At 42.5% G+C, this 26717-nt stretch overlaps 1 protein-coding gene across 1 annotated transcript; it reads left to right on the top strand.

Annotated features, from left to right (window-relative positions):
- Window positions 1-1971: 1971 nt before the first annotated feature.
- Window positions 1972-26717, top strand: CDC5L (cell division cycle 5 like). The gene is made up of 16 exons (XM_033145598.1): window positions 1972-2074; window positions 3683-3786; window positions 4996-5157; window positions 6247-6374; window positions 7431-7530; window positions 8512-8730; window positions 11164-11308; window positions 11858-12046; window positions 14359-14507; window positions 14769-14931; window positions 15710-15874; window positions 15965-16045; window positions 16530-16775; window positions 19054-19251; window positions 25757-25969; window positions 26398-26717. Exons 1-16 carry the CDS (start codon window positions 2030-2032, stop codon window positions 26500-26502), a joined length of 2412 nt encoding a protein of 803 aa, XP_033001489.1. The 5' UTR covers window positions 1972-2029; the 3' UTR covers window positions 26503-26717.

The following is a 26717-nucleotide window of genomic DNA, read 5'->3' as shown; positions in this document are numbered from 1 at the left end:
CAAAAAGTTTTTTCTTCTCTTTTGATACCCAACAGCAAAGCTTCTGGATTTTTCACAAAAGTTATCTACAGAACTGAATTTCTGTACCTAGCTCCACTTTTCTCCTATGGCTGCTGGTCTGATCTACTTGGCTCATTCCCCCCCCCCCATTTCACTTTCAATTTATATACCGTCTTTCTATATTAGTATACACAATTGCACACCTTATAACAATCTGATTCAATACAAAAATGTCACAATAAAAACATAACTTTAAAATATATCAAATAAAATATTCAATAATCCATTAGAATATAACAGTGCACAATAAAATTAGATATCAGCAAATAATAATTGAACAGCTATTCACTCTTAACAATTACAATAAAAAAATTCTAAATACAGTGGTACCCCGCAAGACGAATGCCTCGCACAACGAAAAACTTGCAAAACAAAAGGGTTTTGCGATTTTTTATTTGACTCGCGAGACGAATTCGTCTATGGCCGGGCTTTGCAAGACGAATTCGTCTTGCGCAGTACCACTGTAAGCCGGCTGGAGCCGCGCCGCGCCGCGTTTTAAAGCTGCAGCGAGTGAACAGCAGCGCTGCTGTTCGCCCGCTGCAGCTTTAAAACGTGACACAGCGCGGTCCGGTGCCGGTCAGAAGGGGCACCGGCCGATCGCGCCCGCCATCTTGGGTCGACTGTGCATGGACAGACATGCGCAGTCCACCCAAGATGGCGGGCGCGATCAGCCGGCGCCCATTCCGACCGGCGCCCCCGGACTTTTTCCCCATAGGAACGCATTAACTAAATTTTAATGCGTTCCTATGGGAAACCGTGCCTCGCAAGACGAAATTTCCACAAGACGAAAAGTCTTGCGGAATGAATTAATTTCGTTTTGCGAGGCACCACTGTATACAATATCCCAGAACTACTCTCTTTCTAGCTGCTTCTGCTGTTCCTAAAGTTATGTTCTGGGAAAGGCTCCTAGGGCTGGAGGGTGGGGCAAGGCAAGTGAGAAAAGCCATTGCCTCATGGACAGCAGAAAGTCTCTTGCCCCTCAGTGTCCAAAAATTACCTTATTTGAGGTGGCAGTATGAGAGGCAGTGTAACAGGCTGATGGCCTGACATGAAAGTTGCACCAGCACTCTGCAGTCTGACAAGATGAGCACTGCAGCATGCTGGTTTCTTTTAAACTTGATTAATCTTAGATTAATCTTTGGTGGAAACTGAGGCATGGGGTGCTAGTTGAGAGAGGTAGTTCACTGGATATGCAAAGCGGTCTCTCACTTGCAACGTTAATGGCAGACTGCGTTAGCCAAGGGGCTAAACATGAGCAGGATGAGATTCGAAGCACGACTGCACATGGCTCCATTTTCAAGATAGGGGAAGCTGAGAAGGTAGCGCTCGGCCCTCAACGTCTCCCAGGCGCCTTCACCGCCGATGGAAGATTTGCGCGTTGACCCGGGTCCCAGTTTAACACGCACTCATTCATCGCAATAGTCACTTTACCCACAAAAAAGCAGCTCAAAGCGACCCACAACAACATGAAATGTTTAGCCCTGCACCAGCTCCCCTATCTGCAACCCCGGACATCTAAGGGCACCGCAGACCTGTTATTCCTCAATCTTGGGTGGCTTAATGCCACAGATAGTTTAGGAAAATCCTAAACATAACCCGACCCTGAAATTCCGGAAGTTGCTCGCTCTATAATAATCTATGGGAAACTCTCACTTCCGCTTTGGGAAAAAGCTTTCAAGGAAGCCGGAAGCTTCCAGCCTCTAGAGCGGAGCGGCTTCAAAGGCGCATGCGCCTACCCCGGCGCAGGAACGCCCAGCGGCAAGCGCCGACGGAAACACAAGAGAGTACCGCCTCCTTCCTCCTCCTCCTCCAACCAGAAGCGGGAATTCGATCCCGCTCGCAGAAGGCGTTCCGCTAGTAAAAGGCTGCGCCTGCGCAGTGCCCTCCTGCAACTGCCTCGCGCAGAGGGGCTGGCACCTGACGTGCGTCTTTCTCACCGCCGTTTGCCGTTTCTCCTCCCGCCGCCAAGATGCCGCGGATCATGATCAAGGGGGGCGTGTGGCGAAACACGGAGGTAGGTGGCACAGCTCCCCTCGCTTCGCCCCTCCTCATCCCCCGGCCCCGTTTGCAGCCGGTCTCTTTCGCTCTCTGGAGGCCCCTCTGAGGCGAGCGGGTGGAAAGCATTGCGCTTGCGCCAACGGCTACGGCGCCTGCGCACCAGCAGCGCTCTCTGTATGTGTGTCGGTCCGTCTGTCTCTGTGTAGGAGGCAATGGCGCCTAATAAACGTTAAAATAATAATATTTTTTTAAAAAGAAGGAAGCAGTGCAAAAGCTGCAAGAGGCACAGTCTTATCCGATCAATAAATAATAATAAATGTTAGTGTCTGTAGCAGCCTCCCAACCTACTTTTTCTGCTCTTGTGGTGAAAGCTCCAGGGGAGTAGGACCTGGCACACCCCCTCCTCCCGTTGGAACAATTTTTCCACCAGGGAAGAACTTGGTGCCCCAGAATGAAAAGTTTCTATATGGGCTGAATTATGGTGCTGGAGGAGACTCTTGAGAGTCCCATGGACTGCAAAAAGATCAAACCTATCCATTCTCAAGGAAATCGGCCCTGAGTGCTCACTAGAAGGACAGATCCTGAAGTTGAGGCTCCAGTACTTTGGCCACCTCATGAGAAGAGAAGACTCCCTGGAAAAGACCCTGATGTTGGGAAAGATGGAGGGCACAAGGAGAAGGGGACGACAGAGGATGAGATGGTTGGACGGTGTTCTCGAAGCTACTAACATGAGTTTGGCCAAACTGCGGGAGGCAGTGGAAGACTGGAGTGCCTGGCGTGCTCTGGTCCATGGGGTCACGAAGAGTCGGACACGACTGAACAACAACAATGAACAATATGGGCTTCGCGGGCAAGACTTTTCCTTTGTTGGATGTTGCTTTCCATTGTTTCGTTTGGATGCCTGCCCTTCACCCTGAGGTCCTGGAGTGTCTGGCAGCAATTTAAAATGCCTTTGTCAAAAGGTAGAAAGAACTGGGTGGGGATGGCTGGGGATCAGCTTTTAAGGCATGTGTCAGGTATAGGGAACGTTTGGCTTTTCACATGTTGCTGAACTGCAACTCCCATCATCCCTGGCTGGTGATCATGCTTGTTGCAGCTGACAGGAGTTGAAGTTTAACATCTGGGGAGCCAAAGGTTCCCATACCTGATATACAGGATGGTTCTATTGTCTTTTAAACCTCTCCATACGCAGAATGAGAAGCTCTAGCAAGGGAGAAATAGTGTGTGTGCATCCTAAACATGGAGAAGGAACTGGCAAACCACTCCAGTATTTTGCCAAGAAAACTCCATGGACATAAAAAAGGAGAAGCTTTGAGAAGAAAGTGAGAGTTTCCAAGGCATTCCCTGGTTCATGGGGTCACGGAGAGTCGAACACGACCAAGACGACTAAACAACAACACCCTAAACAAGCCCCATATGTAGGCACAGATAAGTGCAAGTGGTGTGATGGAATTCTCTTACACAACCTGAGTGAGGTGTGCCTACTCTAGTAGCAGCAGTAAACATTTCCCCCTGGGATGGATTCTTTTAACATCATTGTTTGGATGAAAAAAGCTTGCCTTGCCTTTTTTGCATAGGGTATTGTTGTAATGACTAATACTTTTTATCCTCTTTTAATTTTAAGGATGAAATTCTTAAAGCAGCTGTAATGAAATATGGCAAAAACCAATGGTCTCGTATTGCCTCTTTATTACACAGAAAATCAGCAAAGCAGTGCAAAGCCAGATGGTAGGTACCAGAAAATAACGTATGGGGGAATTTTGATACGTTGTTATTGGGAAACTTCATCAGGGTTTATCAAGTCAAGGCAGGTGAAGTGGGGACTACATATTGTCTGTGTCAGAAATTCCTGCACAATACTCCACAGACATCCTAATTCTGCAATCAAAATAAGTAAATTTGTGTACAGTAATTGTTTCTGTGCAGAGAAGGATCACACAAATCTAGAGTCTAAGTGAAATCCAAGTGAGATAAAATTTCCTGCATTAGCTGCTTACATTCTTTTATATCCTTCTTACAAGAGTGGCTTTTTTATTTAAGTTGTGTATTTTGTAAGTTGGAGCTTACAGAGTTCAGCTACATTGTCAAACAAATTTCAAGTGGACCTTTCCAGTTCATATTATAGTTTGGGGGAGAGTAAGCACAAGTATGTAATATGTTGTCAGGTGTACAGTATCCTAATTTTGTCATCTCAAGTGATATATGACTCTTTAGGTCAGTGGTTTTCAGCCAGTGTGCCATGGCACCCCGGGGTGCCTTGAATGATGGTCAGGGGTCCTGTGGGCAACAGTGGCCTCTGTCCCTTGTTCTGTCCCTCCCTCCTCTGATGCCCTCTTGCTTCTCTGCCTCCCAAAGGCTTGCAGCAGCCCTGGCTATAAGCTCCACGGGTGAATGGTGCCTCTGGGAGGCACCTCTCTTTCGGGTGGTGGGGCAGCAACTCAGAGACCAGGGACAGTAGCAGCAGCTGCCCAGAGGACTCTTGAGAGGGGGGAGGGGAGGAGGCTGAGGGAACACTCCACAAGGGAGGGTGTTCAAAAAAGTGTGAGAGGCTGCCAGGTCTGCAGGCAAGGGGTGACATAACGACCCCTGAGCCCCACAGGGGTGCTGCAGAAAGAATGTAGTTGGGCAAGGGAGCCATGGACTCAAAAAGGTTGAAAACCTCTGGCTTAGGGTATTTTTTAATTGGTGTGGGCCATGTTAGTTTTTCAGTGTAGATTACAGTTCATGTTTTGAAAGTTGCCTATATACTACCTTTATAGATGCAGTAATTATGAGAAATAAAATTGGCAAAATTGGGACTATTTCATTTTCTTTATGTATCTATGTACTATAGCAGATTCAAGAAAGGCTATGTGAATTCCTCTGTGGAACTAATTTATAGGTGTTTAATCATGTTAACAGTATCTTGAAAAAATTCTCATTTTTATTTTAAACAAGGTATGAGTGGCTGGACCCAAGTATCAAGAAGACAGAATGGTCACGAGAAGAAGAGGAGAAGTTGTTGCATTTGGCCAAACTTATGCCAACCCAGTGGAGGACAATCGCACCAATTATTGGGAGAACAGCTGCCCAGTGCTTGGAACACTATGAATTTCTCCTGTGAGTAATTCTGCTCTGTAATGAAATTAGTTGTTGATATTGGGAGACCTAGTTAGAGAACTTACTCAGGATTTCAGAAGAAAGCTTTTAGGTGTTTAAGAGTTGTTGTTTGCATCCAGAGACAATTGAGGAGTATGCCTTTGGGGGTGAAGTCAAACCATTGGAGGGTTACAGTGCTTGATGTGGCTGTAGAGACCGATACAGGAGAGACATGTATTGTTGCAGCTGGGGCAGATGAAGGTGTCCTGTTGTGCTGCTGCAGATGCAGCATAGTGTGTGTGCACTCTGCACTTCTCCAGCAGTCATTCCTCATCTGGTCACTGCTATAGATGCATGACTTGACTTTCTGTCTCCAGGCACTCTGATAACCTGCAAGGGATTCCCATATGATGGGGTTAACGTAGCCAGCCTTCATGTCATGTTTGCAGACATCTTTGGTCTGTCAGCGGGCCTGTTACTGGAAGCCAGCTCCCTGTGGAGCACGTCCTTGGGAATCCTGCCATCTTCCATTCTGTGTACAGTAGCAAACACATGGGCAGCAAACAGAAACATGGGCAGCAAACACAAAATGACAGCTGTGGGGCAAGACCTATTGCCGCCATCTCCAAAAAAGCAGAAAAATATAGGGCATCACAAAATGCCTGTCCCATCAATGAAGTAAGAAAGCACCTGTATCAGTCACCTGCACACTAACAAACTCTTTGCACCTCTCTTCTGTTCAGAACAGATGGAAAGAAGGGTGTTCAATCCTGGCATCCATGAAATGTGAACATGTTTAAGGAGGCCGTGCTCAGTGTAGGAGTGGGTAGACAAACAGGAACTGAGCAGGAACTGTATTCTGTATTTTTGAGGGGATGTTTACTGAGGCTTTTCAGTTGTGCCATAGGAAGTACTGGTGGGCACCATGTTGATAGCTCCTGATTTTCTTTGGGTTGGTTGTATTGTCTTTGATTTGTATCCAACTAAGTCAATACTGAGAGGAGAACCACTGATATCAATAGATATGGATATCTTAAGTCCATGCAATGTCTTATATTGCTATATATTTTCTTCATCTTTTTGCACCTGTTCTACATGTTATCTTTTCAGGGATAAGGCTGCTCAAAGAGACAATGAGGAAGAAACTGCTGATGATCCTCGAAAACTTAAACCTGGAGAAATTGACCCAAACCCAGAAACCAAGCCAGCCAGGCCAGACCCAATTGATATGGATGAGGGTATGCTTGAAACAGGTTTTATGAATTTGTCCCCACTCCATCCCTTGACACATTCATTATATAGCACAATTATTTCCCTTTGTGACTTTCCTTCATTGGCTCATCAATTGTTTTATGGTTTCAGTCAGCTATTGCAAGGCTGAAGAATCTTCCCCCAAGCACAGAATTCTGTTAGCATACAACACATTATTTATCTCTCACAAACACAGACACACCATTTACACATGAATAGAGCTTGGCTTGTGTTTCATCTTTGCAAAGAAAAAGAGCTCCCCTTTTCTAGCTCACAGACTAAAACTGCACAGAGATATAACACATCATTCCTGCATGGCCAGATCACTCTTGTGTGCTGAGAAAGCATTCCTTTTCAGAGATTAAATGTAGCAAGCCAACCATTTGTTTCATTTCCGCTTCTTAGGGAATGAAGTAAACTGGCCTTACAGGAAGAGATATTTGACTGCATGGCTAGTTCACTGCAGAGTGAAACTTGGAAAAGGGGCATGGCCAAGGGATAAAGGGCAAGTCTTAAAGAGAGTGCTGAGGGGCATGTAAAGAGGTATTGCAGAGTGGATTGGGTCTGCAGGCTGGAGGTTTTCCCAAAGGATCCCCCTTAAAGTTCTGCCTGGAAATTAATATGATTAACTTTGAAGTGACTTCAGTTTGATGGGAAGAAATAAATTTTATTGGTATGTTAAAGAAAAAGTCATAATATATAAGCTATTGGTGGACATGGTCCATCAATTTAACAATATGTGTGCATAGGATTGAAACCTCAGTAATATAGGAAGAAACTTGCTGATTACACTTTTAAAAACTCATAGAATATTTTTTCCCTTGAAATATTGTTGTAATGTTATTACTGTATTCATACAAGAGATAACAGTAGAGACTCCTGTTGGCCTATATCATGTTTTGAACACATTCAGAGAAGACAGAAGTGACCTGGGATCTGTTAACATACAGATTTTCCCACTTTTGAGAAGCATTTCATTCTTACCTATTTCATAGAGCAAAGTGTAAATGAGAGTGTGTGAACTTTGTACATTCCTTTTGCAGATGAACTTGAGATGCTTTCTGAAGCTAGAGCTCGGTTGGCTAACACTCAGGGAAAGAAAGCCAAAAGGAAAGCAAGAGAGAAGCAGCTGGAAGAAGCTAGGTATTTCTTGACTCAGCTAAAATTGTTTCTTGGCAGAGCTCCAGTCGAGGCAAGGATGGAATAGCTAATTCTATTCCTTGCAACCCCTAATTGATTTGCACAAACACTGTCAAATTCTGCATCTCTCCCTAAGATGATAACAGTCATGCTTGGCACATGGTTTGTTTTCTATCTGTTGGGAGTCTAATGTTGAAAAAATAAATAAATAAATATTGGGCTAAGATTGAGATGGGATCTTGAATCTCAATGCAGTGCTCCTGTGTTTCCCACCCATTTTCCTCTTCCCTTTTATTAATGACCCAAGTCACCAGGTTTTATTGATGCTGCTAGTTACCTGTTCTAAGTATTAAAATGACTATAAATAATAAACTTTAAGCAGCTCAAATACTGAGCTTTGATGGGTGAAATCCAGGTTCAATTCAACATTGGTGATGAAGCTCAAGGTCTGGTTTGGTGCAAGTAAATATTTCTCAATCTGACCAGTCTCTCAGGAGTTGCGAGGATAAAAGCCTGAAGTGCACTGTAAGATTTGGATTCAAATGTAAGAAATAAACAAGAAGCCGTTTTAATTGCTTGCAAACCATGCACCTTTCTTAATAATTGCTGAGTTTTCAGGCATTCTTTATGAGAAGTCCAGAAACTCTGGATGATTTCTTGAATTGACAGATTTGGAGTTCAAGAAATATTCTTCTCTTCCTCCACCCCCGCCCTGCAATCTGATTTTATGGCAGCAGCAGAAGTAAAATCAAGCAGATCTTGAAACTTTGTGTTAAAGCCTTTTGAGACTTTGAGCTCATGACTCAAAACTGATGTCTTGTGCTGTATGTAGCATAAAGGAATACTTGCGTGGAACTAATTTTCAGTATGGACTGCAAACATTTTACACAGTAAACCACAGTTAATGTTTCCTCTGGAAGTGGCCTATTTTGCAAAGCTAATAAGAGCTGTTCAGATTTGTGTTAATCTATCACACCTTTGCAGGCGTCTTGCTGCCCTCCAGAAGAGGAGAGAACTTCGAGCTGCAGGGATTGAGATCCAGAAGAAAAGAAAGAAGAAAAGGGGAGTTGACTATAATGCAGAAATCCCATTTGAGAAGAAACCTGCTGCAGGTTTTTATGACACATCAGAAGAAAACTACCAGGCCCTGGATGCAGATTTTAGGAAGTTAAGGCAACAAGACTTGGATGGGGAGCTGAGATCGTAAGTTGGTTCTTGACTGAAAAGTTACATTTAAATGGGGCAAAAGGGGTACAGAGCAAAGTCTTGTATAATGTTGCCAACGGAATGTGCTATGACGCATTCCATCCATTTGTGTACTGTTGCTTATCTTTACTTTTTGTGAATTCTTACAAGACTTAGCATTTGAATGCCTTAGCTTTTTAAATAGGTAATCCGAGTTTCTAACTATTGTTTTTGTGGAATGAAAATCATTAAAATGTGTAGCTATTCTCTGTTGGCTGTTTGAAAACTTAAGTTGGAACTGGTCAAGGAAGACGCTTTGGTGGCTTGGACAGTAATATTGTTGCTAATTTTTTGATTGCTCTGCTCCCATTTCCCCTTTAATTTAGGAATTGTTGTCATGCAACAAAATCCAAATCTTGCAATGAGAATATTTTGTATGTACCACAGAATTATTGGTGCTAAACAGAGGCATTAGTGCCTAATTCACACAGATCTGTTCCTTATTTCTGAGAGTGGTACAGCAAAAAGTCATGTTTCTTTAACTGATGGGCATATGTCATCTCCTTTTTACCATCTAAAGATTCCTAGAAGTCCTCTATCTGCAGTCCTAATTGTGATGGCTGTGGGACCATTAACTATATTGATTTGAGACAATATTGGTGTTACTGGAGTCCCTGTTGGTGAAAAGAAGAAGTAAGATTTAATTTTAAATACGTAAGGCAGGCATCCCCAGACTCGGCCCTCCAGCTGTTTTGGGACTACAACTCCCATCATCCCTAGCTAACAGGACCAGTGGTCAGGGATGATGGGAATTGTAGTCCCAAAGCAGCTGGAGGGCTGAGTTTGGGGGTGCCTGTAGTAAGGTGACATAGCCCTGACACTTAATCCTAAAACCTCACAGAAGGAATCTGATTAACATCGTAACTTTATTTTTAAGGCTTGCAAAAATGACATGATAGAGATCTCTAGGTTAAATTGTAGGGATACCGGTAATTATGAAAGACCAGATTTAATCAACTAATTAAGCATTCTTGGACAGATACACCAATGATTTTTTTTGTCATGGCTGATATCCTGCTGAGTTAAACTTGGGAGTAGACAGTAGAGACATTGAAATCAGTGCACTTCTGTAACTTCAGTCAATGGAATTCAATGTGTCTACCCTGAGTATAGCTAACTGGATATTATCCTTTATTAGACACCTTATGAAATAATTTATCTAGGTGCTGTACAATAGAAAGGAATAAAAACATAATAAAAGCATGCTACAATAAACTTCAGAGACAATAAAATGCTACAAGCATCACAGTACTGGTTGTTTTCTGTGCTTCAGAGGCCCAACTGGCCTCAGCCACAAGTCTGGCTTGCATCCTGTGGATCACTTTCAGCAGGCATCCTCACTTTGGCTTTCAGGTGTCTTGAAGGCTTTTTATGCCAACAAGCTTTTCAAGTTGTTTAAAATCTTCTTGAGAAACCAGCCATTTTATTGATGGATCTTTATTGATTCTAAGAGTTTTTATTTTGTTATACACCACCCTGATGCCACTTTTCTCTTCAAATTAATACTGTTGTCCTAGAAGTAACAACAAAACTTAATTCATCTGTCAATATGATCAAAACAAAATAAAATAAAAAATTCCTTCCAGTAGCACCTAAGAGACCAACTAAGTTTGTTCTTGTGCATGCACACTTCTTCAGATACACTGAAACGGAAGTCACCAGACCCTTATATATAGTGAGAGAGTGGGGAGGGGTATTACTCAGAAGGGTGGTGGGAATGGGTGATTGGGTGATAGGTGTGGAAAACCTGTTGACGACTGTTAACGACTGCAATTGGTCTTGCAGGGAAAGGCAAGGGGTGAGATGGCTAAAGATAGCTGTCATGTATAATGAGATAAGAATCCCTTTGTCCTGTATAATGAGATAAGAATCCAATGTCTTTGTTCAGACCAGGTCTCTCCATGGTTTTAAGTTTGGTGATCAGTTGCAATTCAGCCACTTCTCTTTCCAGTTTATTTCTAAAATTCCTTTGTATTAAGACAGCTACTTTGAGATATTGTATAGAATGTCCTGGGAGATTGAAGTGTTTTCCTACTGGTTTCTCTGTCTTGTGATTCCTGATATCAGATTTATGTCCATTTATCCTTTGGCGTAGGGTTTGGCCTGTTTGTCCAATATAGAGAGCTGAATTTTGATTGCATACACAATGTTGGAAGATGAGCAATTAAATAGTCCTGGGATGGTATGTTTGATGTTGTTGGGGCCAGTAATGGTGTTGTCCGGGTTTATTTGGCAGCAAAGTTGGCATCTGGGTTTATCTGGGTCAATATGATGTGACTTTAAAAAACCCCGCTTGTGCTGTTGCAATACATAAAGCACCCCATGCCTTTCTGAACTATTTATTGAATTATCAGTCATTGGTACTTAATTGAGGCACTTCTGTTTTAACAGGGAAAAGGAAGGAAGAGAGCGAAAGAAAGATAGGCAGCAGCTGAAACGGAAAAAAGAGTCTGATTTACCTTCAGCAATTCTTCAGACTAGTGGTGTGTCAGAATTCACGAAAAAAAGAAGCAAGCTGGTGCTTCCAGCTCCTCAGGTAAGTTGCTTGTTCCTATTACTGCCTTGTGATTTGTTTAAGACACTGCAGATACACATGATGTGCCCAAATTATGAGGCTCTTCAGAAATTAAGGCTCCAGTGTGCACGTATAATCTGCATCCCCCCCGATGCATGTTGCCCATGGACTCCTACTTCTTAGCCCCTTTTTCATATCCCAGATTTGCAATGTGAGAGTCTTTCAGGGTAGCTTTATATCCATTCATTTGCATATTCTTCTTGGAAGCACCATCCTTTTTAGCACTATTTCAGTGTGCCAGACACATCGTATTGCAGGAAATGCTTTTAGCACTGCAAAACTAGCAAAGGTTGTACCACTTTGCCCAGTTAAATTGGAGGGAAAATGATGTTGGCTTGACCAGTTGAAGCAACTGCCCTTTTCCTGTTGGTATATTGGCTAAGGGCTGTCCCTATGGCACTATTTTAACAGCTAGTGTTTCTGATGTTAAGACAACTTTTCATTGTTGGGTGTTTATTAGGAATCCTGTCATATTCATTGCAATGTATGGATTTCTCTCCTCTTCTTAAGATTTCAGATACAGAACTTGAAGAAGTAGTTAAAGTTGGCCAAGCAAGTGAGATTGCACGTCAAACAGCAGAGGAATCTGGGATCACAAACTCTGCATCCAGCACACTCCTGTCAGAATACAATGTTACCAACAATAGCATTGCTCTTAGGACACCTAAAACACCAGCAGCACAGGACAGGATCCTACAGGTAAAGCCTAAATATAGTTTCATTTTAATATTGCACTGGTATCCTTTGCAGCTTCGTATTTTATTTGTATTTAAGTGAAGTAAGTACCGTATTTTTTGCTCCATAGGGTGCACCAAACCATTTTTCTGGTTTTCCTCTAAAAGGCTGGGGGGTGGGGTGGAGGGATGCTGCTGGTTCTTCCCTGCCAACCCCATAGCAAAAACAAGCCTGCTTTGGCGAATGGGGTTGGTGGGAAGCAACCAGCAGCATCCCTCCGCCGCCGCCCCCCCCACCTCCGCTGCATTCAGGGGTGACAGAGTGAAAGAAAGAGGGAGAAAGAAGGAAGGAAGGAAGGGGTGAGAGAGAGAAAGCGAGAGACAAGGAAGGGGAGAGAGAGAGAGAAAGAAAGAAAGAAAGGGAGGGAGGGAGTGAAGAGAGAAGGAATGGAGGAAGAGGTGAGATGGAAAGAGGAAGGGAGGGAAGAGAGAAGGAAGGAAGGAAGGAAGGGGTGGTGAGAGAAAGAGAGAGAGAAGGAAGGGAGAGAGAGAGAAAGAATGGGGGGGGGAGGAAACCTGCTCTTCCGACGGGTGGTGGTGGGATGAGCGCCCCGAAAAGAGTGCTTTCGGGGCGCTGATCCTGTTGCCATCTCTTGCAGGGGCAACCGTGTCTCCTTTCTCCCTGGCTCGCTGTGGGGCGACCGGAGGGAAAGTGGCCCAGACGGAGCCCTCCCTTGCCGCTCGCCCCAAAGCAGTGGGGCTGGGCAGGAGCTAAGCGGCTGCTTTGCAGCTGGCAGTGGCAGCAGAGGGGGGCGGAGAAGCCCTGCTTTGGGCTGCTCGCCCCTTCCCTGCCACTCTGCCACTGGCGGCTGCGGCGGAGGGGGGCGGAGAAGTCCGATTTCAGGCTGCTCGCCCCTCCCCCACCACTCTGCCGCTGGCAGTGGCAGCAGAGGGAGGCGAGGAAGCCCAATTTTGGACTGCTCGCCCCTCCCCCACCACTGGGAGCCATGACTCCGGCAGCAGTGGCATCCCTCCACTCGAGGGACCCCGCTGCTGTCCAGTGCCTTTGCACCATAAGACGCCTAGACATTTCCCCTTCATTTTTAGGAAGGAAAAAGTGTGTCTTATGGAGCGAAAAATATGGTAATCAATCTTCCACCTCTGCTCCATTGCGTTGCATGGCTTGCTGAGAATGGGGAGCTCCCAACCCCTGCTTGGAACATAGCTTGCGGTGGCTGCGTAGCAGGAAGACTAGATGGCAGATGAAGCTCAAAGATAGACTTGTTTCAACCTGAACAAGCCATCCTTTCTGCTACCTGCAAGAGGAACAAAGCCCAGGATGTTAGTGGAAGACATTTTTATCAGTCAATTATACTAGATACTCAGTGTGACTAAATGGAATTGGTATTCTTGACTTGAAAGAAGCAAAATACTAACTTTTCATCCAATTTTGTTAGTTGATATTTGAGCAACATTTGGTTCCTTTTTGAAAATTGCACCTTGAATCGTTGGATTGGTATTGGTGGTTTGCCGGTAGTTGCAGAAGGAAAAAAATGGTTAATTTTTTTCTCCTACCCTTCAGTAGGTAGTATCTTTTGACATTGGAATATCTTTCTATATACATAAAAATGTAATGCTGTCATTGCACATTTAGAGCATTTGCAGTGCCTCATCACCACCCTGTGTTTGCATGAAGTCATGGGGGAGGGGAGCAAACTAGAAGGCAGGTCGCACAACACGGGTGTCTATGGCATGAGAGTGAGAAGGGAGAAACGGGGGAAAGGGGCAGTTTAAAACAACAGCAGAAGATTGAATAAAGCAGGTATGAAGTATTTGAGGGCTCTGACTTGTTTATTGCTCTTGTAAGGTAGCTGAGGAATGGGAGAAATGTTAAGTATAGTGAGAACGAAGGAGAGAAGTGGCTCTTTTAAACAACAGCAGAGATTTCAGTAATGTGAGGATGAAGGAAAACTTACTGGAAGAGGAAGATTCAGGAAGTTACCTCGGGAGTGGTTTGTTTATAAGAGTGCTGTGCAAAAGGATATAGGGAGGAGGCATGGACATGGGTGCAAAGCATGGCTGTAGAATAGAAGAGAGAAATAACTTTGGAAATGGGTTGGGAAGGTGAAAAGTGAGCTTAGTTGTTTCATGGAGTGGGAAGGGGAAGCTCTAGGGAGTTAATGTGGGGGGAATGGCAGGGGACAGCAAGTGGAGCAAGCAGGGGTGCAGCCCCTAGTTCACACCCACCCACACTCCGGTATGTAGAATTTTAGTTTGGAAAATGATTATTGTCTCCATCTCTATCTCTATCTCCCATCTCTCTATCTTATTATGCAGGAAGCCCAGAATTTGATGGCTCTTACAAATGTTGATACCCCCTTGAAAGGTGGTCTGAATACCCCTCTCCATGAGAGTGACTTCACTGGAGTAACACCGCAGAGGCAAGTTGTTCAGACGCCAAATACAGTGCTTTCCACACCCTTCAGGTAAGTCATCTATTTGAGCTGTTGGGGAAGGGCAAAGACACACTTGAGCTTTCTTTTACTTTAATAAGTGTGTGTGTGTGTGTGTGTGTGTGTGTGTGTGTGTTGGACATCATATTTCCCAGGTTCCTCTCCATGATGAATTGCTGACTATAAATTCCAAATCCAACACAAAACTTGTAGGCAGGTAGTCTTTAAACACTTAAAGATGAGCACAAAAATTGTGCTACCGCACTCATATTGGAGTAAATAATTTTTTTCTAGGACACCTTCCCATGGAGCTGAAGGGCTGACTCCTCATAGTGGAATGACTCCAAAGCCGGTAGTAGGTGTGACTCCAGGTAGAACTCCCCTGCGTGATAAACTAAATATTAATCCTGAGGAGGGAATGGCAGATTACAGTGATCCATCCTATACAAAACATATGGTAAGTAAGTAGGATTTTTTCCCCTATTTCGATAATTTTATCCCTTGCATTTCACAGGTGGTGGCTCTCAGAAATGATGGTGGATCCATCCATCACCATTATGTCTTTCAAAAACAAATAGGAATTCGTTTGAATATTTGCAAACATAATTATTGGCACAGAATTGTAGGTAGTCTCTGACTAGATTTCCTGGTTTTTTAAAAATATTATTAAAAAGCATGGATGCTCTAGTTTTGATTAGAGTAGTGACAAGCGAAAGGGAGATATTTTAACTATTTCTTTCTCCTTGCACCCATTTCCCTAATCTTAAATCCCCACCACCACCAAGCTGCTTTTTGGAGTTGACAACAGCTCAGTTTTACAGAGTAGATTATATCAGTATTCTCTAATTTAAGGAAGTGCATTTGGAGTTAAGAATAAGCCCTTGTTCACATCAAGGCAAGCAGTTGTGGCTTTTAGTGGGTGCACACTTTTGTAGACATCATTTGGGCAGCAGCTCAAGTTCTGTGATTGCAGCTACTGTGATCACAGAAGTAGACTGGAGCAATCACAGTGATCCCTCTCAAATCCCAAAGTGACTTGTTGACGATTGCCTGTCAAGACCTTTCATTGCTTTTGAGAATTGAGTCATTTCATAACTCTGAGCCCAGTGTGAAAGGAGGGACACAGCTGGTCCGCAAGTAGTTGCAATCATCAAGCAGACTTGAAAGTAAAATGACTGCTTGCTTTATTGCTGTTTTTAGGAAAGTGAATATTTAATTGCTTTAACATTCAACAGGAAAGAGAATCCCGTGAAAATTTGCGTCTAGGACTTATGGGGCTTCCTGCTCCAAAGAATGACTTTGAGATTGTCCTACCTGAAAATGCGGAAAAGGAACTTGAAGATCATAATGCAGATGATACATATATAGAGGATGCAGCTGATGCAGATGCTCGGAAGCAGGTAGAATGAATTATTAGATTTATAAAGCAGTGTAGCATACTGTGTCCTCCCATGAACTTGACGCAATTCATGTCTTAAATATCTTTCTAGAGTATTCGAGAAATGGAGCGTATAAAGGCACTAAAGCGAATGCACAAAGCAGTTCAGAAAGATCTGCCAAGACCCTCTGAAGTAAGTTGTTCCTAATTCTGAAGAAGATGAAATAAGTTTAAAACCGGGGAGAGGGAATGCCATCAGTAAAATGGTGAATAATAAATATTTGTAAGTTGCAGTATCAGTATTAGCAACTGGAGGCCTGGAGCCAAGTCTGTTCCCCTAAGAAGTGGGGAAAATGCCATTTAAGACATGTGGATTTGCTGGCCCGTGGGACGTGTCCACCACCCCTCACTTCCTTCTCAGAACATCCATTCTCGAAAGCCAGTTGCTGGCCAAGCTGTTATATTGCTAAATGAAATTAAGAAAGACAGAGAACATTATTTTCTGATTTTTTCAAACTGTTGGATTTAATTGGCACTCTAGAGCACATCTTGATGTAATAGAGGATGCAGCTGATGCAGTTGCATCCAGTTGATTATCACATGTATAGTGTTAGATGACTGGCAGCAGTGGCTGCTCTTAAAAGACTGGTGTTTTTGTTTGTTTGTTTTCTGATTAGGTAAATGAAACAATCCTGAGACCCTTAAATGTAGAGCCACCTCTAACAGATTTACAGAAGAGTGAAGAGCTGATTAAGAAAGAGATGATTACCATGCTTCATTTTGACCTTGTGCATCACCCTTACGGAGAACTCCCAGGAGGCAAAAAGGGGAAAGTCCCAGGGTTTGGTCCCGGTAGCACAGAACACCTATCTTATCTTGAACACAATCCTTATGAGAAATACTCGAAGGAAGACATCAAAAAGGTATATCTCCTATTTCTCTGCATTGTTTATGCCCTCTGCCTACCATAGTACTACATTTTGCAAGGTATACACTTTCAAACTCTATTGTTTCTTAAGCTGATTGGAAAGTTCCTAAAACGTTCTTTTGGGAATGCTTTGGTAGTACTGATGGTGTTTCAGTAAGCTTCTCTCTGCTTAACACCCAGATTTAGGATAGGACGTCACTGAATGGCAATTAGAATCTTTTTGGATGAAATTTGTGAATTATATTCTGGTGGTTTACAGCAGTCATTGTCAAGTCTTTTTAAACCCAGGGCCAACTATAATTCCAACTGGAAATATGGGATCACATTTTAGTTTTTTTTAGCATATATGTGCCTCTTCCTTCCTCCCTGCCTTTTTTGGGGGAAGTCCATGCTTCAGATGTTTTTTCTAAGGAACTTTGAGAACAGTAGTTGTGTGTCTGGGGGTAGAGATCTCTAACAAAGAATTCTTAGCACAGACACAAAGCTACAATTCCCAGAAGTTTGGGGGATAAGCAGTTACAGTTCAAATGATATAGAACCAATATAAATTTGTGGTGTGTATTGATCATACTTCATCCCACTCTTCCTCCAAGCAGTGTACACGGTTCTTTTCATCTCTCATTTTAGTTAGGCAAAGAGCAAGTGATTGGTCCAAGGTCACTCAGTGAGCTTCATGGTCAAGTCTCCTCAATCCTAGTCCAACATTTTAGTCACTGTGCTATGTTGACTCTGTCTAAACATACTCTCACTTTCTGTCCAATCTCTCTATTTCTCTTTATTAAAAAAGGAGGAACTAAAAAACTATGTGGTGTGGTGCATCTGATGTTACACCTCTCTGCCCAAGATCAGAAGCACACCTGATATTTAACCTGGTAGTTAAAGTTTGAGTTCTCCATAATTAATTCAGATTTAAAAGTGGGGGAGAAGATTGGCAGTGACAAGACCATGGTTGTTGCATACGAGGGACTGAGTGCGTTCCTACTTAACTGGGGTGAGGCTTTACAGAAATAACTGCCGCCCTAAATGAATAGTGCATATCTTAGAATATGTTCCCAGAATACCTACACATAAAATTCCACAACCTGGATATAAGGTGGCTTTATGTAATTGCCTTGTAGTGTAGATCCACATGGATTATGAAGTTTTTACTCCCTACTCTGACTATAAGATAATGTAAGTTCTACAGAACAAATGCTTGAAGTTGAATAGAGTTCTACAGAACATTTTTTCATCTTCCTCACGTTGGCCCATGATTCCAAAATGTTTTGAATCAGTTTGGACTAGATGACCCTTGAGGTCCCTTCCAACTTTACAATTCTATGAACCTGTTCTAAGACCAGAATCACATAGGTTGGTGCTGTTATGAGGGAAGTGTCTTTATGAATACACACATGGACTGCTTACTTAAAACAACAACAAAATTAATTACAAGGGGTGTTGTGTGTATATTCATTTTGTATACAGTACGGTGGTACCTTGGTTCTCAAACTTAATCTGTTCCAGAAGTCTGTTCCTAAACCAAAGTGTTCCAAAACCAATGTGTGCTTTCCCATACAAAGTAATGCAAAACGGATTAATCTGTTCCAGACTATTAAAAACAACCCCTAAAACAGCAATTTAACATGAATTTTACTATCTGAGACCATTGATCCATAAAACAAAAGCAATAATCGATGTACTGTACTATAAAATAAATAAGACAGTATTGTAGACGATAAAAATATTTTTTCTTACTTGCTCTGATGATAATGATTGTTTTGATGGGTTTTTTTATCCATTTCCACAGTCACATAATCAGTAGCTGAACTGGGTTCCACACAGTCACAAAAACAAATTAACTGAAAAAGCCTCAAAAACAGAAGCGCCCAACTTAATCCATTCTGGAAGTCCGTTTGACTTCCAAAATGTTTGAAAAGCAAGGCGCAGCTTCTGATTGGTGCAGGTGCCCTGGAAGCAATAGCCGATAGTTGCATTGGACGTTTGGCTTCCGAAAAATGTTCGAAAACAGGAACGCTTCTAGGTTTTTGGTGTTTGAGTACCAAGGCGTTTGAGAACCAAGGTACCACTGTATTCTGTACAGCAAATGCAATGTGAAAACTGGGGAAAGTGACACTGATGATTTATGTTTTTTATGTGACTGTGTAAGGTGTGTGGACAAAAACAATAGAAAATGCTGCTCTTCAAGTGGAGAAGTTTGCCCTGTAAATGGTTATATTTATAGTTCAAGAACAGCAAGAAAGGTGAAATTGTAACTGATCCCTCATTTCAAACAGGCTGAAGAACTCTTGGCCCAAGAAATGGAAGTGGTGAAGCAAGGAATGGGGCATGGAGAACTTTCAAGTGAAGCTTATAATCAAGTGTGGGAAGAATGTTACAGCCAGGTGTTGTTCCTTCCTGGGCAGAATCGCTACACACGAGCTAACTTGGCCAGTAAAAAAGACAGAATTGAATCCCTAGAGAAGAGACTTGAGGTTAGTATACAATTTCTTTTGAGAAACAGGCTTAATCTGACATTATACTGTGTGTCCTGTCTTATGTTTTATCCCTAGTTTGGAAGCATGGGCATTGCTATTTCAGTGGAATTCCATAGAACATAGAAAAACATGTCGTGACACATGGCCTTAATTGGCATCATTCATATACAGTACTGGATAAATCAAGTTGAATCCAAAAATAGGAAGTGGTGCTTCGTGGTCATACTAGTGTATCCTGATACTCTCCTCCTGTGGTTACTCAGTTCAGTTTTGTGACTAGAGGTGGGCCTCATCTCTCCCTCCTGATAGCTGGAAGAAAGTAGTAGTTGTTATTTCGGCCTAAGCTTCATGGTTAGGGGAAGCATTGAATGGATTCCATTGTTTCATATCTGTTTTGGCAAATCTGGCTTCTATGTTTGTGTGCTGAGGAGCTGGATGTTGAATGTAAATTGACAGCATACACTTTAAAAATATTTTGTCTGTTTAAAGTTTGGCAGAGCAACACAATGTTAACATAAAATATTTATATATCCGAGTATGCAGTACAAGAAGGGGATTCCTACAAGCCCTGTGCAAATACACTGTGTCACACAAGCTTACTATCTGCAGTAGTGCCATCTCAAAGTTACTTAACACTTTATATGGTGATCACCTTTGCTACATCAGTTTCACCCCAAAAAGCAAGGAGACTGTTGGGCAGATATGTGGAGCTGAATGTTGGGGAAGGTACAGGATGGCCTGATTGACCCATGCTTGGGTATGAGTGCTGTGTGTAGAACAGAAAAGAAAGGCAACTCCTGCACAAGAGCTGGCTCATTTTCCTGGCTAAGGAGCCTAGTTCTGTCTTAGAATGAACTTGTACTCCATGTTGGCCAGCAGAGGGCACCCTTGCTCTGTGGAATACTTCAGATGACAGGGGAAGATGAACTGTCATTCACTTTCCTATTTACTCTTCAGCTCAATATTTTTATTGAGTGGAATGATATGGTAACTTAAATATTCCCATTGTGCAGCGCCACAAATTAAAAAACTGATTAAAATGGTGGTATTTTCTGTTTTAAAAAGACAAAGCTGTTCTGTTTATATGATTGTGTGCAGTGCCTATTATATGGATTTGGGGAGGGAATTCCATAACCTTAGCTGGATTCACTATTTGGTCAATGTCACAAAAGACCCATCAAAACCAGGAAGGGCTGGGCAATGGGTGATGAATGCTTCTCTCTGTGAGGGAGCCTTCCTAGACCTGCTGAAAGAGGCGGCCATTAAACCGATTCTTTAAAAAGAATCTTTGGACCTGGCCAATATGGCCAACTATCGCCCAGTCTCAAATCTTCCATTTTTGGGCAAGGTGGTTGAGCAGGTGGTTGCTGAACAACTCCAGGCTTGCCTGGAGGATGCGGACCATTTGGATCCCTTCAGGCCTCATCATGGAACTGAAAGTGCCTTGGTCGCGCTGGTCCGGCAAGCTAGGGACCAGGGTGAAAGCTGTTTCCTAGTTCTGCTGGATCTCTCAGCGGCCTTTGATACCATTGACCATGACATTCTTCTGGTCCTTCTAGAGGGGCTGGGAGCTGGGGAAACTGTTATACAGTGGTTCCACTCCTTCCTCCTGGGCCGTGTTCAGAAAGTGATGGTGGGGGATGAGTGTTCAGACCCCTGGGCTCTCACTTGTGGGGTGCCTCCGGCTTCTGTCCTCTCCCCCGTGCTTTTGAACATCTATATGAAGCCGCTGGGAGAGATCATCAGGGGATTTGGGCTGGGAATTCATCAGTATGCAGATGATACCCAGCTCTACCGCTCTTTTAAATCAGAACCAGTTAAGGTGGTGAATGTCCTGTGTGAGTTTCTGGAGGCGATTGGAAGATGGATGGCAGATAACAGATTGAGGTTGAATCCTGACAAGACAGGACTACTGTTTTGGGGGGGCAGGGTGTGTGGGACTACCTGAATGGGGCAATTGTACCCCTGAAGGAGCAGGTGCGCAGCCTGGGAGTCATTTTAGATTCACAGCTGTCCATGCAGGCGCAGGTTAATTCTGTGTCCAGGGCAGCTGTCTACCAGCTCCATCTGGTATACAGGCTGAGACCCTACCTGCCCGCAGACTGTCTGGCCAGAGTGGTGCATGCTCTAGTTATCTCCCGCTTGGACTACTACAATGTGCTCTACCTGGGGCTACCTTTGAAGGTGACCTGGAAACTACAATTAATCCAGAATGTGACAGCTAGACTGGTGACTGGGAGTGGCCGCCAAGATCATATAACACCGGTCCTGAAAGACCTACATTGGCTCCCAGTACTTTTCCGAGCACAATTTAAAGTGTTGGTGCTGACCTTTAAAGCCCTAAACTGTCTCAGCCCTGAAGGAACATCTTTATCCCCATCGTTCTGCCCGGACACTGAGGTCCAGCTCCGAGGGCCTTCTGGCGGTTCCCTCACTGTGAGAAGTGCAGTTACAGGGAACCAGGCAGAGGGCCTTCTTGGTAGTGGCTCCCGCCCTGTGCAACACCCTCCCATCATACGTCAAGGCAATAGAGAAGTATCTCACTTTTAGAATACAATCAAAGGCAGGGCTGTTTAGGGAAGTTTTTAATGTTTGATGTTCTCTGGTGTTTTTAATATTCTGTTGGGAGCAGTTCAAAGTGGCTGGGGAAACCCAGTCAGATGGGTGGGGTATGTATGTATGTATGTATGTATGTATGTATTATTATTATTATTATTATTAAATTACCTATTTATTATTCTGCCCTTATTTCAGATGTGAGCTATTCCAGACATTTGGTTGTATCCAACAGTGTTGTCCCTTGCATGCAACGTCTTCCACTTGCACAATGGAACTTTGCTTCCCTCTCCTCCCCTTGTGAGCCCCCCCTCAATCTCTGGAGGTTCTTTCAGCTCTTTGAAGCAGAGGGGGTTCTGGGGGTGGAGGGAGGGGGGCCTCTTACGTACAAGGGATGATTTTGTTGGATACAACCCATCAGCTCATTCATTGAAAGGTTGACAGAATACTGCATATTGGTTGAAAACATTTTTTCTTACAGTGGGGAGGAGGTCCTTTGAAAATGTTGTTTACTTCCATTTTAGAACTTAGAATTCAGTCTTTCTACAAACATTACAAGAGAAATTCAATACTGCTGATTGACAATGTCCAAATATTTTTATTTTTTATTATGATGGGTTTTATCATATCAGTTGCTTGCTTTACCTTATAAATATTCAAACATGCATCTATAATGCCGGACAAATTGAATTAGTTACATTTAATATTCCATATCGGATCATTTCTCCATTCCATGCACTTTGAAATATATTGCTGCTTGGATAAGTACAGCATGCATAGGTTAGATTTGATAGGGCTTTAGAAGTGAAGAGAGAAGGAACTATTAGTATACACTTCGTAAGCAAAAGACAGTAATGTCTCGGAGTACATTTTTTAATAGAGCATTGTAAATAAAGTATTGGGGCCAGTTCCCTCCCACATACCCTTTTGCATCCCATGCATCAGCCCCCTGGATGCACACCCATTTAAACAACAGGAGAACTTTGAGTAGAGCAAGGAGGGAAGTGGGAAAGGCTCCATTGCACCCATGTAAGCTTTTAGACCTTGACTTCTACGTTGTACCTCTCTCTTCTGTTGCTTGCTAAAACTATTTTTAAAAAACCATTCTCCTTTCTCACTACTCAAAGTTCTGCTGTTATTTTTCTTGTCCCTTCCACCTCAGTGTTGCGCCATCCCTGCTTTGCTCTAACCTTTCCTGTTGCGGAAACTGCCACTTGTTTCCTGTCAAGTGTTGCTTCCCTTTCCCCTCTCCTCATTTGAACACCAAGGCAGGAGAGCATCTCAGTATTGAATATTGCCCTAGTCAATAAATAGCTTTTGGCTTGTACCTGTCTACACTAACACCCAAAAGCAACTTGCTCTCCCTGGCAACCTGCTTGGTGGTCCCTTTGTGGTCCCAGGCCATTGCAAGGCTGCACCAAGGCAACTACCTAGATAGAGGCAGTTGAGGAGCAAAGGCAGAACTACTGTGTGGCATCAGTGTAGGACTGTAGTATAGAGAGACATGGATTCTGTGTGTGAGAGTGTAAAAATCTGAATGCTTCCCATCTCTCTGGGGAAGGTCTTACTGGTATGTTTTTGAAAGAATCACAAAGGTTCTATTTCAGGGGAGAGCCTTACCTTATCTCAGACAGGAGGGGGAAATGACCGATCACAGGAAGTCAAACCTTGATACCATATTTCAGTCTCCTCTTGCTTATTCCTCTCACGCTTGGAAGTATTTATTATTTTTAGATGTTTTAAAGTTTGCAGGCTGATTCAGTGTTGTACAACACCTTTTTGCAAATGCATTTGCACCTCCCAGTGTCCCTCCAATTCTCTGATTCCTTTAGTGTTCAGAAATTCCCTGGAGGTGCTGGGTATCTAAATGGAAGAAGAAGTTGGTAAAAATGTCTTGCACTGAACTACTTAATTTTGTTCATATTTTGTCCACTGTTTAATGAAAACTTTATTGAAATTGCTGCAGTTTATAATCATAAATATGGCTTGACCAGTCAGAAAAGTATGAAAGTGTTTTTGTAGGGCAGGTTGCACACCCAAGGCCTGTGGGCACTTGGTAGTCCTCTCCCAGTTGTTTGGGGTCCCTAGAGGAACTCTGAATATCTGTAATCTGATTTCCTTTTCTATCTCATTGTGGAAATGACTATGGCTGCCAAACCAGGAACAGGGGAATGCCTGCATCACTTTATCCACGATGCTCCTTGGCTTCAGTTGTAAATTTCCTGCCCCTGGATTCAGTAGTGTGATTATCATTTCCTAAGGCTGCAGATTGTCTTAAATAAAAATTCCTCATACTGTATTGCATATTTTGCAGGAGAGGTTCTTTTAAGCATTCCTCAAAATTTCCAGTGTTTCCAGTGGGAAAAGGTGTTTACAGTGATCAGGGAGTAAAGCTCCAGTTGCAGCCTTTAATCAACCAGTTTGAAGTGGTAAAATTATAATTAGCAAGGATGAAATCAGCGGTTAAGTGATGTGAGTGTTCCAGAACTGGAAGTTTTTCCACTGCCCTTATCTGACGTATTCAGTAAACAAAGCTACTATGTTAATTTTACAGGCTGTGTAAATACCTCAACCGTTTTTCTAACAGCCAAAAGTAGTTTAACTGAAATATTCAAAAATTAAAAAAGTAAATGGTTATAAAGTTATTTTCAATGGTTTAGCAATGATAAAAGATTTACTTGGAGATTTTTCTTATTGAAATACTTGTAAATATTGTAAATATTTTGAGAGATGGCAACATAGTTGCATACACTTTGCTTACATTATTCAGATTTTATGAAACAAAATTAAGGCCCAAAACAAAACTGTTAAAATACTAATTTAGCATGCCTGAAGAGTTGTGTATGTAAGCAAATGCTCTCTTTAGATAGAGTTATCTGAAAAAGTTAATTTAACTTCAGATTTTAGATTTCACTGGTATTGTATCCATTCCAGTTGCCCAGGTTGTTTTGAATTGTATTCATTCATGATGACAGTAATTTTATGAAAAAATATATTTTTGAATTTTACAAAATCTGAAAAAAACATAGTGTCAAAAATTGGTGGTATATTAGTTGCAGTGTGCTGCTCCAATGAAGAATAAAAGATAAGATTTCTTTATTGTCATTGTACAAGTACAAGTACAATGTTTTATAAGTGCAACGAAATTGGATGCCATCCCATAATAAAAAAGGAAATATTAAATATACTCCTCAAACTGTGGTTTACCATAATATTTTAATATCCAAATGTTATTTAATTTCTGAAATAATTAATTTTTACCAATTATTTGATAAGTTTTGCACAATGCTTTCCCATAAAAATAGCCTTTAAAAAGAAGCAAGCCCGTGTGCCATTTAAATAAAGATGCTGAATTCTATACCTCTCCTGGTCTGTATTTGATCATGTTTGATCAACTAGCGGCATTAAAAGGGCTTCTTTTGTAGCAGTATGCAGAAGACCATAGGGGAGCCTGCCACCCATTTGGCAAGCAACTGTATGCTAATTGCTTGTTGTGTGAAGCAGTGACATGTGGATGCAATTTCAAGCAGACTCCCAAGTAGCAACCATTCTATGCTGAGGGAACTTCAGCTCCCTGAATGATGTATCTAGCATTTCCTTCTTGTCTTTAAGGTTTTCAGCTACCCTAACGCTACCCATCCAGTGTTGTGTTCTGTTTCCCCCTTGCTTTGTGCCTCTGCTTTCTGTTGTGTCTCACTCCTCAAACTCCTGAGAGCCTTACATCCAAACTCCTTAAATCCAAACTATCTCCCTAACAGATCCTCCAGTGTAACAGAAAAGTCTTTGTTTATACTTTCCTGTACTGGAGGCAGAATGTTTTATAGTGTAGCATTTCTTCTGTTCCTGAATTACAGCTCCACAGCTCATGACAGAATACATTTCAGAAATGTAACTGTTAGCACAGTTTTGCTCCGTGAATAATATGCAGGCTGTATTTCTTCAATAGATTAACAGAGGTCACATGACTACAGAAGCTAAGAGGGCTGCCAAGATGGAGAAAAAACTGAAGATATTGCTTGGTGGTTATCAGTCTCGAGCGATGGGGCTCATAAAGCAATTAAATGACTTGTGGGATCAAATTGAACAAGCTCATCTTGAATTGCGCACATTCGAGGAATTAAAGAAACATGAAGATGCAGCTATTCCTAGGAGATTAGAGGTAAGGTCATGAAATTCTGTTGGCCATCTAGAAAGAAGGAAGATGGCAAAAGTTGTGTTGAGTAATGCAATTTTATTAGAGGTTGCTGCATCCATTAATTTTTTTAAAAAAGTAGTGTAGAAAATCAGCATTAAAAAATAGTATATTACTTTAGTCTATTTTATTTAGAAGATTTTGTGTTGCTTTTCACCATGTCATCAAGAGTCTTCTTTTTTCTTCTTCTTCATCTTCTTCTTCAAACAGTTGATCCTATCCACAGAGTTGCATGAGCTTCTCTAACATAAATGTGCAGTTACATCATGGGAAAAGGTGTACGTTAGGGGATGTGTGCTTGTGTTGCATAATCTGAGACTCCCTGCTCGTAGAAATAAATTGCATTCTGCTACTTCTGGTGCCTTTTTATCAGCTGACCATTTTTATTGTTGCAGTGTCTAAAGGAAGATGTTCAGCGGCAACAAGAACGAGAGAAAGAACTTCAGCAGAGATTTGCAGAGTTCATGCTGGACAAGGAAGCTTTTCAGTCGAAATATTAAGTCACACATCTTGCTTAAGCCATGTTTTGTAACATTTCTCAAATGCAATAGATAGATTTTGCCTCCTGTGTCTCAAATCAAACATAAGCAAATTGGGTCCCGAATCCATTTTGTGTTTTACGTAAGACTGAAGGCCCTGCATCTTATGAGGGAGAGGTGAATTGAAACATATACAGAGAGGATAATTGACACGCACTAAGGGGTGCTGTCCAGGG

This window comes from Lacerta agilis, chromosome 3 (genome assembly GCF_009819535.1).
Source record: "Lacerta agilis isolate rLacAgi1 chromosome 3, rLacAgi1.pri, whole genome shotgun sequence".
Taxonomy (NCBI): Eukaryota; Metazoa; Chordata; class Lepidosauria; order Squamata; family Lacertidae; genus Lacerta; species Lacerta agilis.
The sequence above is the reverse complement of the archived record's forward strand: the minus strand, read 5'-3'. Positions and strand labels throughout refer to the sequence as shown.